The sequence below is a fragment of the Perna viridis genome, chromosome 11 (assembly GCF_037379345.1).
Source record: "Perna viridis isolate PV_CMFRI_1.1 ecotype Kerala chromosome 11, ASM3737934v1, whole genome shotgun sequence".
NCBI classification, from domain to species: domain Eukaryota; kingdom Metazoa; phylum Mollusca; class Bivalvia; order Mytilida; family Mytilidae; genus Perna; species Perna viridis.
In genome coordinates, this window is record NC_142455.1 from 11762114 (window position 1) to 11778966 (window position 16853).

General features: G+C 31.9%; 1 protein-coding gene across 5 annotated transcripts in view; it reads left to right on the forward strand.

Moving 5' to 3' along the window:
* LOC148602988 (transmembrane protein 98-like) overlaps window positions 1–16167 on the forward strand; it is a 37435-nt gene extending 21268 nt beyond the window's left edge. For 4 of the 5 annotated variants that reach the window (XM_088551882.1, XM_088551881.1, XM_088551884.1 and 1 more), the window contains 4 exons: window positions 1237–1365; window positions 1768–1977; window positions 3690–3810; window positions 8863–16167. In XM_088551882.1, the coding sequence (XP_088408008.1) occupies window positions 1237–1365; window positions 1768–1977; window positions 3690–3810; window positions 8863–8994 (592 nt within the window). In that variant the 3' untranslated portion in view covers window positions 8995–16167. Of the gene's footprint in view, window positions 1–1236; window positions 1366–1767; window positions 1978–3689; window positions 3811–5242; window positions 5674–8862 lie in introns of those variants that run through there. The other variant, XM_088551886.1, reaches the window with a different exon arrangement.
* Window positions 16168–16853: the final 686 nt, after the last annotated feature.

Below are 16853 nucleotides of genomic sequence, written 5' to 3' on the forward strand. Positions count from 1 at the left end.
AGGGTTGAAATATTTTGAGATATCATTCAAATGTTTGAGTCATGCTATGTCTTTGGTTCAAATTGTTAGTGGATATTAGTATTAAGACATTCCTAATGCTCAGACAAGAGAAAATAGGAGAGACATGTATTGAAAATAGATGCACAGTAAATCCTTAGTTGAAATGAACGATTTTACCCTAGTGTGAATAGTGTTTGACAGATTTTGGGGAGATTCATTATTGCTGCTACATGTAGATTATTACCAGATAATACTTACTTGCAATATGTTAGGAGGTGCTGTTGGAGCAGGACATGCTTACCCTTCCAGAGCACCTGATGTCACTCCTAGTTTTTTGTGGGAGTTCATACTGCTAATGGTTTAGTTTTTTCATGTGACCTCTTGTTTTCCTTATCTTAAGTTTTTATGTGTAATCTTTCTTATTGAGTTCACTACATTGTGTATATAGATAATCTCAGTGTTTAAACCATGTTTTTAGCTTTTTACATATTTGAAGCATCCTTCTGATGACGCTTCAGTATGTTTATGCTGATATTTAGCATCATTGGGCAAATTTACAACCAGTATATATCCTCCTTGAAAGAAGATTAGAATGTTGGTTCTGTATGAAGTGTCTGAGGGATTCAAATTTAACTTCAAGAGTAGGCGGTCCTTGGCTTTTCCAAATTTGAAATCAATAGTCCACTTGAGGAAAACCTAAAATCCTAAATAAGTGTCAGTAAAGTGGAAGGTCAAGGACCCAAGTAAATGAATTTTCAATTACCCTCAGTCAGAAATTGAGGGTTCCATTATTTTAACTGAATGACTGCATGGAACAATAAGTAGATGTGATTTTAATTAGTTGGGCTAGGCAGCATATGGATATATGCCAGAAGGAACTAAGTTGCATGATTTCTACAAAAATACTCTTAACTCAGGGTCATATAGGTCATGTGTAATATGGAACATTTTGTTAGGCTGATAATATTACTTCTTAATGAATAAACCAAAAGGAGAAGGGTTGATAAAGGCTCTAATTGGTATAAAAACATAGACTATTGTTCCTACACCTTTCTATTCCACAAAAATTGTCATTTTGAACTTGGTCTTAACTGAATAATCTGTAGTCCAAAACATGTTAAATTAATCAGATTTCACTGTATATGTGTGGACCATCTCCTGCTAAATATTGTGTGGTAAGAGAAACTACCTTTGGGCCTGAAATAAATGTTCAAAGATTCATTATTTGTGTTTCAGGCCTGATGTACAGTTGATAGAAGAGGACACACCTCAGCATCCATCGGACCTTGAATTAGATGATGTGCGGATATCTAATCCTCGACTAGATCAGTTATTACAAGACGAATCATGGGTGGATGATGCTACGTATGTATAGTTACATTGGATTTCAGCGTGTTGCATTCATCCTGATTGTAAATTCTCAATGCAGTTAATTAATATTTTCATCATCAGGTGACTGAACAGGTTCATTAACATTATCTACAAATTTCATTGACAACATACTCGTCTTTAAGAAGCAACAATGTTAGATCTTTAGCTTGTTATCCTACAAGAATTTAAGTATGAAAACATTGCCATCCATATTTTCAAACTAGGTATAAGGTTCAATTGCATTTTATCATAAGCAAAGTTGAAAGTCTAAAGACTTTGTTATTGACTATAGAATTCTTATGATCTCACCATGAAGGTGTTTGATGTTGTTGCTTTTTTTTAATCCTGCAAAGATATATTTTTATGCTGATTAACAAAAGATATGTTCATTTGCAGTGGTCTTGTTCCGCACTGTATAGCCATTCTGAAGACCTGCCATATATTGACAGAGAGACTTGTTGGCATGACGATGGGGAATTCACAGATGATACGCACACAGGAACTACTCACAGAAATAATTGCAGTAGCAAAGCGAATTAGTCCTAGGGTAGATGAGGTTGTTAATTCTATGTATCCACCTCTTGACCCTCGACTTTTAGAGGCAAGGTATGACATATTGTATGAGGGATTAGTCCTAGGGTAGAGGAGGTTGTTGATTCTATGTATCCACCTTTTGACACTTGACTTTTAGAGGCAAAGTAAGTTATATTGTATGATTGGTTTAGTCAGAGGGTACCATAGGTAAGTTTGTTAATTCTATTTACCCCACCTCTGATAATTATCAGTTGAAATCAACTAATCGGCGCTCTGTATTTTAATCATGTGAAGACGGTGTATTTCTGATACACGGTCACTATTTTAGCAATACCCGGTCAGTTATCGTTTTTTAGTTTACTACAACCAAAATGGCGACCAAACATTTTGCGTCGCTTACAGCAGAAGATATTCAAAACAAAACTACCATAGAGGCAACACAAGGGTAAAAATTGGAACACATCAGGAACATTAAAGAAAATTATTGCTATTTAAATATCGGGTATAAACAATTTTTTTTTTCTTAAAAAACAAAAAAAAACAAAAAACAAAATGGTTGATAGGGTAAATTCGTTACATAGTGATTGAGTGGCTGTGTACGGAATTTACTCTGGTCAGTAGATTCCATACCTGGCTCAGCTGCGCCTCACCGGATATGAAATATACTGACCAGGGTTAATTCTGTACACGGACACTAAATCACTATGTAACTAATAGTATCCACCTCTTGGCCCTCGATTTTTAGAGGCAAGGTATGACATATTGTATGAGGGATTAGTCCTAGGGTAGAGGAGGTTGTTGATTCTTTGTATCCACCTCTTGACCCTCGACTTTTAGAGACAAGGTAAGATATATTGTTTGAGTGGTTTAGTCAGAGAGTACCATACACAGCCAAATGTGCCACATATGATTATCATATGGTGCTCGATTCATATGATAATCATATGGTAATCATATGAAAATCATATGAAATTTATCATATGGTAGTCATATGATAATGTGGGCTTAAAAACATATGATAATCATGTCTGTGAAAAACATGTGATTATCATATGATAACCATGTGATTATCATATGTTAACTGAAACACATGATTATCATATGGTGCTAGATTCATGAGATTCATATGATATTCATATGATGCAAACCATATGATTCTCATGTGTAGCACATTTGCCTGTGTTGGTAAGGTTGTTAATACTATGTATCCACCTCTTGACCCTTAACTTTTAGAGGCAAGGTATGACATATTGTGTAAGGGATTAGTTCTAAAGTAAAGGAGGTTGTTAATTCTATGTATCCACCTCTTGACCCTCAACTTTTAGAGGCAAGGTATGATATATTGTATAAGGGATTAGTTCTAGGGTAGAGGAGGTTGTTTATTCTTTGTATCCACCTCTTGACTCTGGTATGATATAACAAATGATGTCTTAAAAGTGCATATCATCGCAAAGCTTGGGAAGTAAGGGATTCAAAATCATTATACTATAGATGTGTGATGAAATTTTAACTCTTTTCACTATTCAAACTGAAAGCATGAGCAAATTACTCACATATGTAAACAATATTCATACACTTTTGTAGTACATGTAAATTACAGATATGATTTAAAAGTTGACATTCTCAGCTTTAATTAAACTACTATTGATCAACATACACAGAGAAAATGCACTTATAATGCATAAATCTGGGTTCAGTGTGTTTTTTGATACTGCACAGAAGGCCGTTCGACCCGGAAATGGTAAATAAGGCCTGAACATTTCTGTACATTTTATTTTTTGTAGGTGCACAGCTCTAGTTCTGTCGGTCAGCCATCTTGTTTTGGTAACCAAGCACGCTTGTCAGTTTGCGGGAGCAATAGACTGGATTGACCAATCATTAGCTGATATTGAAGAACATTTAAAGGTACATTGTAAAACCTCAACATTAAGTTTGTATAATTAGAACTGTGCTATTTTTAAGGGATATATAATGTATATATAGCCCTGTTCCTCGGTCTGTTGATTTGTCTCAATCAAAACTATTTTGTTTGTTTTTAGCTTATAGCTTGAAAACCAAAACAGATAAAAAGAAACATTCAATTGTTGAAATGATCTTTATCAAAGTATTATATAGTCCAAGTAGAATAGCAACTCTTTATTTGATTTATTGCATTTAAGGTGCCAAAAAATATTTTTTTGACTATGTTAGTGAATCAGGGTCTCTAGACATTCAAGTTATATTATGAACATTGCAATCAGTCAGAACTAAACACTGATTAACGTGATTAAACCGATAACCTGTCAAAGTAAATGTGTTCAAAACAACTTGATGTTTCTATGGGCATTAAACATATGAAACCAAAAATCTGTAAAAAAAAAAAAAAAAATTAATCAAATGCTCTTTGTCAAGAGAAAGCATTTAGATCTGTCAGTGTTATAGGATTTTTCAGAAATTGAGGTTTCCTAGGGAAACATCCATATAAAATCTACTTTCCCACAGGCAATGACTGCTTTCCTAACAAAATAAATCCTTACAGCATATAAAGTTTTCAACTTGCCACAGGAAAGTGTGACTAAGTACCTAACTTTCCCTGGCCCAAATTTCACTTGCCCCAGGTAACGGGAAATAGGAATCCTTAGAACACTGCCAGTTTTACTGAAGGTAATTAGATACATTATATGCTTGTATTAAAAGACAAATCTTTATTCAGAAATAATATAAGCTGAGAACATGGACCAGTGGCACCATATACTGATTCATTTGTATCATCATGTTTAACTGTCAGTTATCTCCCTTTTTTAAGCCTCATCACAGCATTCAGTGCCCCTTGGGAGTAATTTGTCCCAAAAACTCTCAAATTTTCTTCTTATTCAACCACAAATGACAGTGGAGATCTTTACTAGCAATGGACATAGCAGAGGTAGATACAAAATATAGTCCATCTCTTTTCACTGTAAAAATTCCTGATCTAGGATCATATATCTTCCCATCATTTAGCCAGACATGGTCAAATTTGATGACTTAATGTGGTTTCAAACTTTTGGTTCGAGTCAAAGAGGCTGTAAATGCATAGTTGGTCTTATAGTGGTAGTGATGATGATTATCTAGAAAAAAAGGCAATTTAATTATACATACTGACATTTATTAATATTATTCAAAGAGGATATATTCAAAACAAGGAAGTGAATGGGATTTTTTTCTCTTTTTCTACAATTTCTCTTTTATTCCCTCTTCAATACAAATGGATCTATAGGTAAAGTCAGAAATCTAATCATCTCTCTCTGAACTGTTTTCATAATGGCATTTTCATTCTGTACTTCATAATTTTGTTCTTCTTTGTATTGTTTTGTTTCAGTATGTTTAAACAAGGGCATACAGGTTATATGCATATACTGACCTACATTTCTTGAAGAATGTTTTTGTCTGAACCTACACATCATGTCCAAGAGGTCATCACTGAAAGAGCTACCTAAAAATGAGTTCTAAACAATGTCATCCATGTTATTCATTTGGTTTTAGGATGTCTTAAATATTATTTGAGAAAAAAGTTGAAAATCTGTTCAATTATTTTGTATATATGAAAATGTATTTCAATTAGATATATGAGGGAAAATGTAGAGTCTATATAGTAGAAGTATTATTATGATGAATAAATTTTGCTTTCTTTAAATTTTCAAAATTTCAAGAAAATTCTGAATGACTGTAATAAAGTTGATAAGTTCAGCTTCTCTTGCTTCTTTATAATTTGGTTGTTTTATTTACTTTTTGGACGGCTAGATATTTTTCGATTGATATGATATGAACAAGTGTTATAATGAATTTGCCATTGCGATTTGAAGTTGTGTGATTATGACTCATTGTCAATTAAACCTGATTGGTTCAAAGCAATGTTGTGATGTTTCTTGCCTTGTTTTTCCGTAACAATTGGTGATGTCATAGACAATCACTAAAATTTCTGCAATTATATTATTTTGAAGAAGTGTCATTTTTCTGTTGCCATAGATTTTATTACTTTTGTTGTCTAGGCCTTTCAGAGCTTACTAGAAGGTGATTTACACTTATTGAAAACCTTTTGGTGATCTCAAAGTTTCTTAGGTGGTGATGACTATTTGATTCATTTTCTGTGTGCTGCACTGGGTTTTATTCAGTTTCATTTATATTGTTTGCCTTAAGGAGGTAGACCTAGGGTAAGGGACACAGCTCTTACAAATCATTTGAACGTTTGTATTCAGCATTTTACATCAATCTTGTGTAAACATCAAAGTTACTTTGACTGATTTCATTCTGTTTCAAATGAAAGCTTGATAGGCTTTGGTGATACAAACATACCACTGATTTCAAGACTTAAGTCCCTTACCCTAGGTCTACCTTCTTAAATCACCTCTAAATAAGGCTCCCAACATATCCAAAAAAATGGCTCATAAATGATCCCAAGTCAGATAATTTATTTCTCAATTGTTAGTTTCAGTGTTTCTGGTTTATCATTTATGATTTGTGTTTTTCTTGTTATCCTCTATAAGATTAATGATTTTAACTATAAACTCATGATCAAGGTTATATACCAATATCCCAAACTTCCCAATTCATGTTTACCCAGTGAAAAGAGGATGGGATAGTTCTATAATAGCCAACAATATCACTGAGTGTTTTGTTAATATTAGCAAATTTTTTTATGAAGTAAAAATTAATTCACCTGGACTGAAGATCCATGTGAATGGTTGTCTTCACTTTACATCTGGAAGGTCACATAAGACAGGTTTGACTATTGAAGAATTTAAACTATACCAAAAATTAACCTTTGCATTCAAGTATATACTGTAAACCACAAAAATTTCGGGCCATTTTTTTAGCTCACCTTGCCGAAGGCTATGTGAGCTATTGCCATCACTTGGCGTTCGTCGTCATCGTCGGCCGTCGTCGTTGTTGTTAACAATTATACATTATATCTCCTCTGAAACTACTTGATTAATTAGAACCAAACTTGGTATGAATGTTCCTTGGGCTATCCTGCATAGAACTGATGTGGGGATTTATGATTCGTCAAAAAACATGGTGGCCATTACTAAAAATAGAACATAGGGGTCAGACAGTAGTTTTTCACATATATCTCCTAAATTGCTAGGTTTAGCTGAATTCTGACGGGGTAAAAGTGTTCAGCATGATGAGATCTATCTCTGGTCAAATTTTGGTTTTAATCTGTTAAGCCATGTTGGAGTTATTGCCCTTTTTCAACGATTTTTGCTATTTTTAATGTTATTTCTTTCAAAAATCTTCTTCTCTGACACTACTTGACCAATTGAAACCAAACTTGGTATGAATGTGCCTTGGGGTGTACTGCATAGAACTGATGTGGGTATTTTCGATTTGTTGAAAAAAACATGGCTGCCGTTACTAAAAATAGAACATACGGGTCAGACAGTAGTTTTTCACATATATCTCCAAAACCATTAGGTTTATCCAAATTCTTTCAATAGCTGAAATGATCCATATTATTCGGACTACAAAAGTCTTCATACTCCTTGTAAGAGTTATTGCCCTTGAAAGGGGAAAAATTAATTTTGTTTTAAATAGTTTTCAGTCAATATCTTGAAAACTATGATAGATTAAAAGAAACTTTTAATTGTTGAAAAGATCTTGTAATAGTCCTACCATGGACTTTTTGAGTCAAAATTGTTGGACAACTTCTTGTTTAATGTATTGCCTTTGAAAGACAAAATTCAACAAGGTGAGCGATTCAGGCTCCTGGGAGCCTCTTGTTAATGTTATTTCTTTAAAAAATCTCCTCTGAAAATAGAACAAAGGGGTCAGACAGTAGTTTTTCGCATATATCTCCAAACTGTTAGGTTAAGCCAAATTCTGACATGGGGTTAAAGTGTTCAGCATGGAGAGATCTATCTGTGGTCAAATTTTCATTTTAATCTATTAAGCCATGTTGGAGTTACTGCCTTTTTTCAATGTTTTTTTGTTGCTTTTAATCTCTTTCAAATATCTTTTCCTCTTTCACTACTGGACCAATTAGAACTGAACTTGGTATGAATGTTCCTTGGGGTTTCCTGTATAGAACAGGTGTGGGGATTTTTTATCCATAGAAATACATGGCCACTGTTACTAAAATTAGAACAAAGGTATCAGACAGTAGTTTTTAGCATATATCTCAAAAACAGTTAAGTTTAGCAAAATTATTTCTATAGCTGAAATGACCTTTATTATAAGGCCTTCAAAAGTCTTCAGTGATCAAAGTTGTCAGGTGACTCCTTGTAAGAGTTATTGCCCTTGAAAGATAAAAAAAAATGACTTTTTTTTTTACAGTTTTCAGCAAATATCTTGAAAACTATAAAAGATAGAAAGAAACTTTCAATTGCTGAAATGATCCTTATGATAAGCCCTACCAAAGTCATCTTGAATCAAAATTGTTGGACTACTCCTTGTTAAATTTATTGCCCTCGAAAGACAAACTTGAACCAGGTGTGTGATTCAGGCTCCTGGGAGCCTCTTGTTAAATTTTGTGAGTACTACTCACTGCAATTTTAAGTAGCAGTCTTTCTAAAAACCAGACAGAAGGTGATTCATTTGAGTCCAAAATCCACCAAATTAAGTTTTATTTCTTGTTAAGAAACAGTTACTGATCACTTAACCAGTCTTAGCTTTTCATTTGGTTATTGCACTTTTGAGATAAAAATTACATAGATTGTACTTGAAATTGGCACTTTGCAAGAGTTATCGTTCTTGATTTGGTTTCATTTGGTTGATTTAGTGGGAAATAAATGTATGATTTTCTAGAAATTGCAGATCTGAATGCAGACATGATTATGGTTATGTGAAAGTATAGCATATGTAGACTGAAAAAGCATCATTTGTTTGGTGGGTTTTTCTACACCATGAATCACATTATCATAGGCAGTGTCTGAATTTTATGCGGACTAGTACTTTATACTTTAAAGCTTTATATTCTTGATTTCTTTGATTTATTTTTAGATATTACGAGCAGCCAGTTCTGCCGATGAATCAACTCGCACATCGTCATCTTCAGGATCGTCGGAAGATAGTAACACTGAAGCATCAACTACTGAAGTGGACAATCCCTCTAATGAACAGTCTGAAGTGTAGGAAACCAACAGTGTTAAACAATCATGTGATTAGCCGAAGAATAGGTGTCAAATTATGATATGATTAGTGGAAGATTAAGTTAATTTCTTTCATGTGGTTAGCCGAAGATTCGATTTATAAATATTATTTTGATTAGCCGAAGATTAATTTTATAAGTATTGTGTGATTAGCTGAAGATTCAGTTTATAACTGTCATGTAATTAGCTGAAAATTCAGTGTAGAGCTATCATGTGATAAGCCTTAAAGAGAACCGCAAGGCCTTCCTTGTGATCTCATGACCTTCATACGTTCTCTTGTTGTAATTTTATTATGGGTCATTGTCTCGTGTGCATTTTCCCAACATATCTATTGACTGTATGTCACAGCAGTTACACAGAATATCTTTGATCAGCTTAAACAGTTGATATTTACTTGAGCCAGTACAGTGAAAACAAAACAATCAAGTAGTGAAAATAACCAATTTGAAGCTGCTTTTCACTTTTTTTGCCTCTAAAATCATTGACATAATAGCAGTTATCAAACACCTTGTAATTCACAAGTAAGATACCCAGTCAGTTAACTTGTTGGTAAGGTATTTTTGAAGTTCATTTTGAATGTTCAAAAATACATGAAAATCACAAATTCTTGCCTACTGAAGATGTTTGGTGAAAAATTATCATTGAATAATGTTACAATGGCAAGTTTATAGAATGTACTGTAAACATATTAATTTTTGCGGGTGCTCATTTTTGTGGATTCTTTCAAGTGAGCATATTTGTGGGTATCAATTTTTGCAGTTTCAAACAAAATGTTTAGCGTTGAATAGTGTTAAAATCAATTTCATAGGTATCATTTTTTGCTGTTTTCTGTCCACCGGGAAAATCAGTATGTTTACAGTATAATGAATGAAAGGAGTTAATGAATTAATTGTTTAGCTAACTGAGCACAATTCACCTTAACCTGATAATTTTTATGGTTGAGTTAGCAAGAGTGCCTGTGGCAAAATTACAAGGTTATGGTCACCATCTGTAACAATTTCAATTGCACAAGCCGTCTCAGATTGTACTGATATTATACAGTGTTTGAAAGGAAATTATTGGTCAGTAGGAACATAGGAAAAAATGGCAAAATAGTGACAATGATACTACTGAAGTGTAAGTTTTTTTTGTAAGAATCGGGCAAAACAGAAAAAATCAGAAACATGCATGTCAAAATCCCACCGATCTGACAAAGTAATATCACTCAAGGATACTTTCTGTTTTCAAAAAGACCATTATTTAATCTCTGCAACACTGGATTTGCTCACAAATTTTTCAATAGAATGTTCGAAAAATGAAATTTTTGGACAGAGGTTTCTGCCCTTAAAATGTTCATTTGCAGTGCATTTCAGTGAAATTATAACTCAATTTACCAAAATGGTATAGAAAAATCTGTTTGTTATCCTTGATTCTAATGGTGCAAATAGTCTAATGAAGCATTCAAAATGGTGTTTTTTTTTCATACCACGTTTCACTCGCTCCCTGGGATTAACACTTAATAGCTTGTTATATTTGCACTCTGATAATTATTGTACAGTACTTTACATGTTGATGTAGTCATTGAAAAAAAAAATAATTCACATAAACAGGGTTATCATTGTCAGATCAAATTACTGTGTTTTATACTATTTTTCTATATTGTACCTTTATTTGTCATTTTCAAACATGAAAACAATCAAAAATTAGAAGAAAAACATTTTGTAAGAACAGTTTTCTAAAGGCATTCAATGTAAAATGTCTGAAACTTATTGATATTACATGTATGTTTGTATGTTTTATGCAAAACTTTTAGTGCCATATTTTTAATCTTTTCTAATGCAAACTATCTTCCAATACATAAGCAATATTTTTTTAGAACCATTAGTTATCAAAAACTACCATTTTTTGTGAAACTTGTTAAATGTAAGATCTATTTTATATGTCCTTTCTTAAAATTTTTACATGTTGTTCTTACAGGATTTGGTTATAGTTTTGAAAATATTACCGATTACATTTCCATTTTGTTACCGCATACATTGCCAAAAATTCATAATTGAATAATTCATGCATTTAAATTCCTGATACATACATAATATATGAGTTATCTCTCTTTACTGCAGATTGAAACTTTCAGGTACAGCTCTACTTGTACTGTACTTGTTGTATTTTACAGCATCCTAATTATTGCTATTTTTGTGTTGGACAAAATAAGTAATATTGCAGCTGTACCTCTGTATTTTTACCTAAGAAATTTGTAAGAAATAATAGTATATTTATTTTGAGATCACTAACATTAATCGGAACACCTCAACCTTTCTGGTTACACAAAAAAATAACTTCAAAGGCACTAGGCGGAGGGATCTGTCCATAATGTGACTGATCAGGTTCTAAAATTATAGTTAAACTGGTTGAATTTTTTAGCATTACTTTTTTTCTTAGCTCCTCACCTCGCGCCAAAATTCTTGGAAGAGTTGTTCTTTATTTCTAGTGCTATCCAACAAAAATTTTTGATTCGCATAAGACTACAATTCCAGCATGTTTTTTTTCAGGAAGAAATTCTCCTTTCTGTATCTGAGGTTATTTTTTAGTGTAGCCTAAATGGCCAAGTAGTTCCGATGCGCTAACATCATAAATCATTTGTGGGAGGGACTAGGATACATTAATTTTGCATTGCTATAAATATGTCTATTCTTGTCACAAAGGTAAGAAATATTAATCTTTAATGATCAAACACAAAATCATTTTCAAAATTTTGCAAGGTTATACATGATTGGTCTAGATTGTCATGTGACAAATGTCATTCTGCATGATCTCAAATCAGGATGTGATAGTTCCTTAAAGAAAACAAATCAACAAGAGGGGCTTGATTTGTTTTTCATACGTGAAAAAAAAAAGGTTTGTCATGTGTTTAAAGTTATCAGAATGTTTGTTATTGAATGAGATATTTTAAGAATGAGAATTTCATTACAAAGCATGTAAACATGCTTTGAAAAAAGTTTTTGAATATTGCTGAATATTTTTTTTCTTGTATTTGTTAATTTTTATTGAAAATGTTGATGTTTTTTTTTAGATTCATGAAATTGATGTATGACCTATAATGAATATAAAAGAAGGTTGTTTATGAAGTTGGCAAGTTTTATTCTTAAATCACAATCCTGAATCTTACATGCCTTACTACTGACTATATAGAACTGTTCTTTGGTAATTTAATTTATGTTTACATCTTTATCTAAGCAGGATACTAAGATGGGATGTTGCGAAAAATGAGTTCATACAGTATTTTCAGAATGAACTGCATTTTTTTATTTCTCCATAAATCAGTACATGTATCAAATGCAAATACACATTAATACATCATTTTTGCTTTAATTATAGAATTTACTGTATGTTTATGATATTAATTTGTTACTACATTTGTATATATATATATATTATAGTTTATTTTAAAAGGAGGTAGACTTAGGTATAAGGGGTGTTACTTTTACAAATCCTTGGTATGTTTGTATCAATCATTTTATATATTTCTCATGTATGCATCTTAGTAACTTAGGGTGTTTTCCGTTATAATGTTCATTTCGCTTGAATCACAGATTTGTGTTCCATTATTGGTTTGTACCCTGTGGTTCATCTCAGTCGACAAACCAGATAAACTGGAAGTAGAATTAGAGAAAGTTGGTTCATACTGATTAATGGAAAACAAGCTTAAATTGATTTCAATCTTTTTCAAATGGATGCTTTACAGGCTTTAACAAAATTGAATTATACATTACAAACATATCACTGATTTTAAGAGTTATGTCCCTTAGCCAAGGTCTACATCAGAAGCAATTAATTTTAGCATAATTAATGAAGAGTAAAACATCAAATTAACTGTGATCAAAAGAAAAATAGAGAGAATTTGTTTATGTTGAAGAATTATACACCTCTTTATGCAGATATATTTTGCAATATATATTGAATTATTGCAATATTATGATGGTTTATTGCAATGATCCAAATTACCGGTAGCTGAATAACATGGATTTTTTTTCTAGATTCATATTCTTTTTTCTATTTGCACTATTGTGACTCAAGAACTGTGTGCCTTTCTTTCTTAAGATGATGCAATAAATTGTAATAAACTTTTTTAAGAAAAAGATATTAATGATAAGTATTATTCATGTGCAAAATGACATTTATATTGTGATTATTGCAATAAATGTGTAATGTCGACAAATGAATTGCTAGGCATTAAAACAAAACAGACCCCTTAAGTATCAGTCTTTTTTAAAAATCAGACAGAAGGTGATTCATGCATGTTAAAAACCACTGAATTCAGTCTTATTTCTTGTTCAGAAACAATTTATGATCACAAAACCAGTCCTAGTTTTTCATTTGTTTGTTGTGCTTTTGAGATAAAAATCATATAGATTGTACATGAAATTTGCACTTTGGAAGAGTTATCATTCTTGATTTGGTTTCATTTGGTTGATTTAGTGGGAAATAAATGTATGATTTTCTTAAAAGTGCAGAAATGGTTATTGTTCTGTGAAAGTATAGCATATGTAGACTGAAAAAGCATCATTTGTTTGGTGTGTTTTTCTCCACCATGAATCACTTGACCATTGGCAGTGTCTGAATTTTATGTGGACTGGTACTTAAAAATTAAACATATCAGTAATTCATTAATATATTATGTGAGTTATTCTATCTTTAAAATGCCATAGATGCCTTTTTATGATAAGGGACTTGAGGTATGTTTTGTTTCATGTTGATTTTTCTAAATATATAATTTTTACAATTTTTGTGGATTTTATAACCAATATCAAACCATTATAACTGTTCAACGCAACCTCTAATTAATTAATTAATCAAAATATTTTTCAAATTATTTTACAATTTTTTGTATATATTTATTGAGCATTTGTTATTACAGTTAAACACTAGCCTTGATTTTTTAGAACATGTTTACCATTGAGTAAGCTATTTTATTCGCTGCAACAGGAAGTGGGAAAGGTATTATGGGATACTGTCTGAAAAGTTAGGTGTCCGTCTGTTTGTCTATCCCTAAACAGTTTCCATTTAATAGCTTTTAGAACGGCTCAATGATTTTTTTTTGTAACTTTGTGCGCTGGTAAATACCATAAAATACAGATGATGTTAAATTTTCAGCAAAATCTAAAATTTAGCTTTTGAGTGCCAACCCCTTTTTTTCACCATTACATGATGTTTTTCTGTAATTGTATGTACATATATTAATTCCTTTTGTAGAAAATACAACAGAAGTTTTGTGATCTCATTTACAGGGCTTCAGTACCTCACACTTCTGAAAAAAAATAGCTTGTAAAGTTTTTATGTGTCTCAAACGTTCGCTCTTTTTTAAGATAAGTGGAGTAAGGGCCAACTTTGCTAGTACACAATATGACGCAAGTCAGATACTACAGATATGCGAGTAAATTTGTAATAATCTTTTAGCTACATTTTGTATATTGAGTGCTTTATCAATGTTTATGATTTGAAATGTATTGGCTGCAGGTTTTTTTTGTTAAAAAAGATGTTCATCAAAATTAGTTCATTTCTTATGTCATTCAAAGATAAAACATAACATATGAAGTATGTATATTATATTATTTTTTTTTTTTCAAAGCCTGAGAATGTTCTAATAACTCAGAACTTAGATGTTCATGTTTAGTGCCACTTACGCAGTTTATTGTTACAACATATCAACAGATAATTTGTTTCCAAGTCTTTTGTACATGTACATGGTTTGGTAATTTTTTATGTATTATACTTTTTTTTTTTTGCATGATTCATTTGTGGACCTGTACTTTAATCATCTTTTGCTGCACATGAGGAGTTGATGCATGTTTTAATCAATGTCTGCAAGTTTCATTTAGTTAGTCGATCAAAACAAGCATTTTTATTTTTGCACATTTGCACATTGTACAAAATTGTACAATTTCTGGTTCATTAGGACAGTCGCCAAAATATAGCTGAAATATTGCTGCTCGGGCATTAAACCCCAATAATCAATCAATCAATCATTAGGATAGAAAACTCCAAATAGGAAAAAATTTTCAAAGCATGAATTCTAATTTTTTTCAGAATTGAAACATGTAGGCTGTAAGTTTAGTACAGTATACACTGCAAAACAAGACATTCTGAATTATTTTTTTAAGATCAGCATTGTAAATATGTATTATTAGTATTTTCAAAGCGAGCATTCAAAGATTTAGAACTTAAAATTGATAAAAAAAGATTCCTCTCTTACTTGATAAATGTTGGTAAAAATTGGTACAATTTACATTTTTTTTTTGCATAACATATCTGGTACTTAATTATATAATTTTATCTGTTTAACAAACTTTGAATAAACATTCCCAAAATTTGTTCAAAATTGTACAATTTCTGTCCTTAACATTCCAGATTTGGTACAATGTTGTACAATTTCTGCCCTTGATATTCCAGATTTGGCCTAATGTCGTACAATTTCTGCCCTTGATATTCTAGATTTATAAAGTGTTGTATAATTTCTGTCATTGACATTCCAAATTCGGTAGTGTTGTCTGTTATTATCATTCCAAATTTGGAACACTTTTTTAATACAATTTCTGCCCTCAACATTCAGTTGTATAATTTCTACCCTGGATATCCAGTTGTACAATTTCGTCATTAACATTCCATATTTGGTACATTGTTGTGCAATTACTGCCCTTAACATTTCAAATTTGGTAAAGTGTTGTACAATTTCTGTCCTATACCTTCCAAATATGGTAGTGTTGTACAGTTTCTGTCCTAAACATTCCACATTTGGTACATTGTTGTACAATTACTGTCCTTAACATTTCAAATTTGGTAGTGATGTACAATTCCTGTCCTATACCTTCCAAATTTGGTAGTGTTGTACAGTTTCTGTACTAAACATTCCACATTTGGTACAGTGTTGTACAATTTCTGTCCTAAACATTCCATATTTAGTACAATGTTGTACAATTTCTGTCCTTAACATTCATCTTTTGTACAGTGTACATTTCCTGTCCTATACATTCCAAATTTGGTACATTGTACAATTTCTGTCCTGAACATTCCATATTTGGTACAGCATTTTACTTTATCATCTTGTACTATTACTTTTTGTGATACTCGTACTATTTGTTTATGCTTTAAGTATGTTAAAAATAAAATGTTTATGAACATTCTCATGAGTTTGTTTTGGAAATGAATTAGTGTACTACAAAGATAAAGTACTCCAACAAAGATTTATGCAGAGAAAATTTGATAATGTGGCCAATGTCGTTGAACTGTCTGATGTATGGAATAGCTGGATATGCAGCATTTATATACAACCACATGAAATTTTTCTGTCATATAATGGTATCACCCTGTCCACCTTGTCATCATCATCGTTGCCATTGGTGTCTGTTAACTTTAGTTTATATTTAATAACTAAAGTGATATTGAAATTTTAATGCATTTTTTCTATGAACATGGCAGAGGGCCCTATAGTCTATTAAAGTTTTTGCCCCACCCCTTTTGGGAAATGGGGGGGGGGAATGGGCATTATCATTATAATTAGTAGGAAAAGATTATTGTTGATCCAATTTATATGATTTAGACATTGATTTGTTCCTTTTGAAATTCTGTTTAAAATTATTTACAGAGTAGGGTTATCTTGAACTGTTTTGAGTTAAAGGGGTACATAAGAGAAATCAAGGGAACCAAGATTAGGGAAAACAGACATGCTCAACACAGAACATGATATAGTCACAAGAAGTAATACTTTGAACAAGCTCACAAAGAGAACAAGAAGAAATACTTTGAACAAGCTCACAAAGAGAACAAGAAGTAACACTTTGAACAAGCTCACAAAGAGAACAAGAAGTA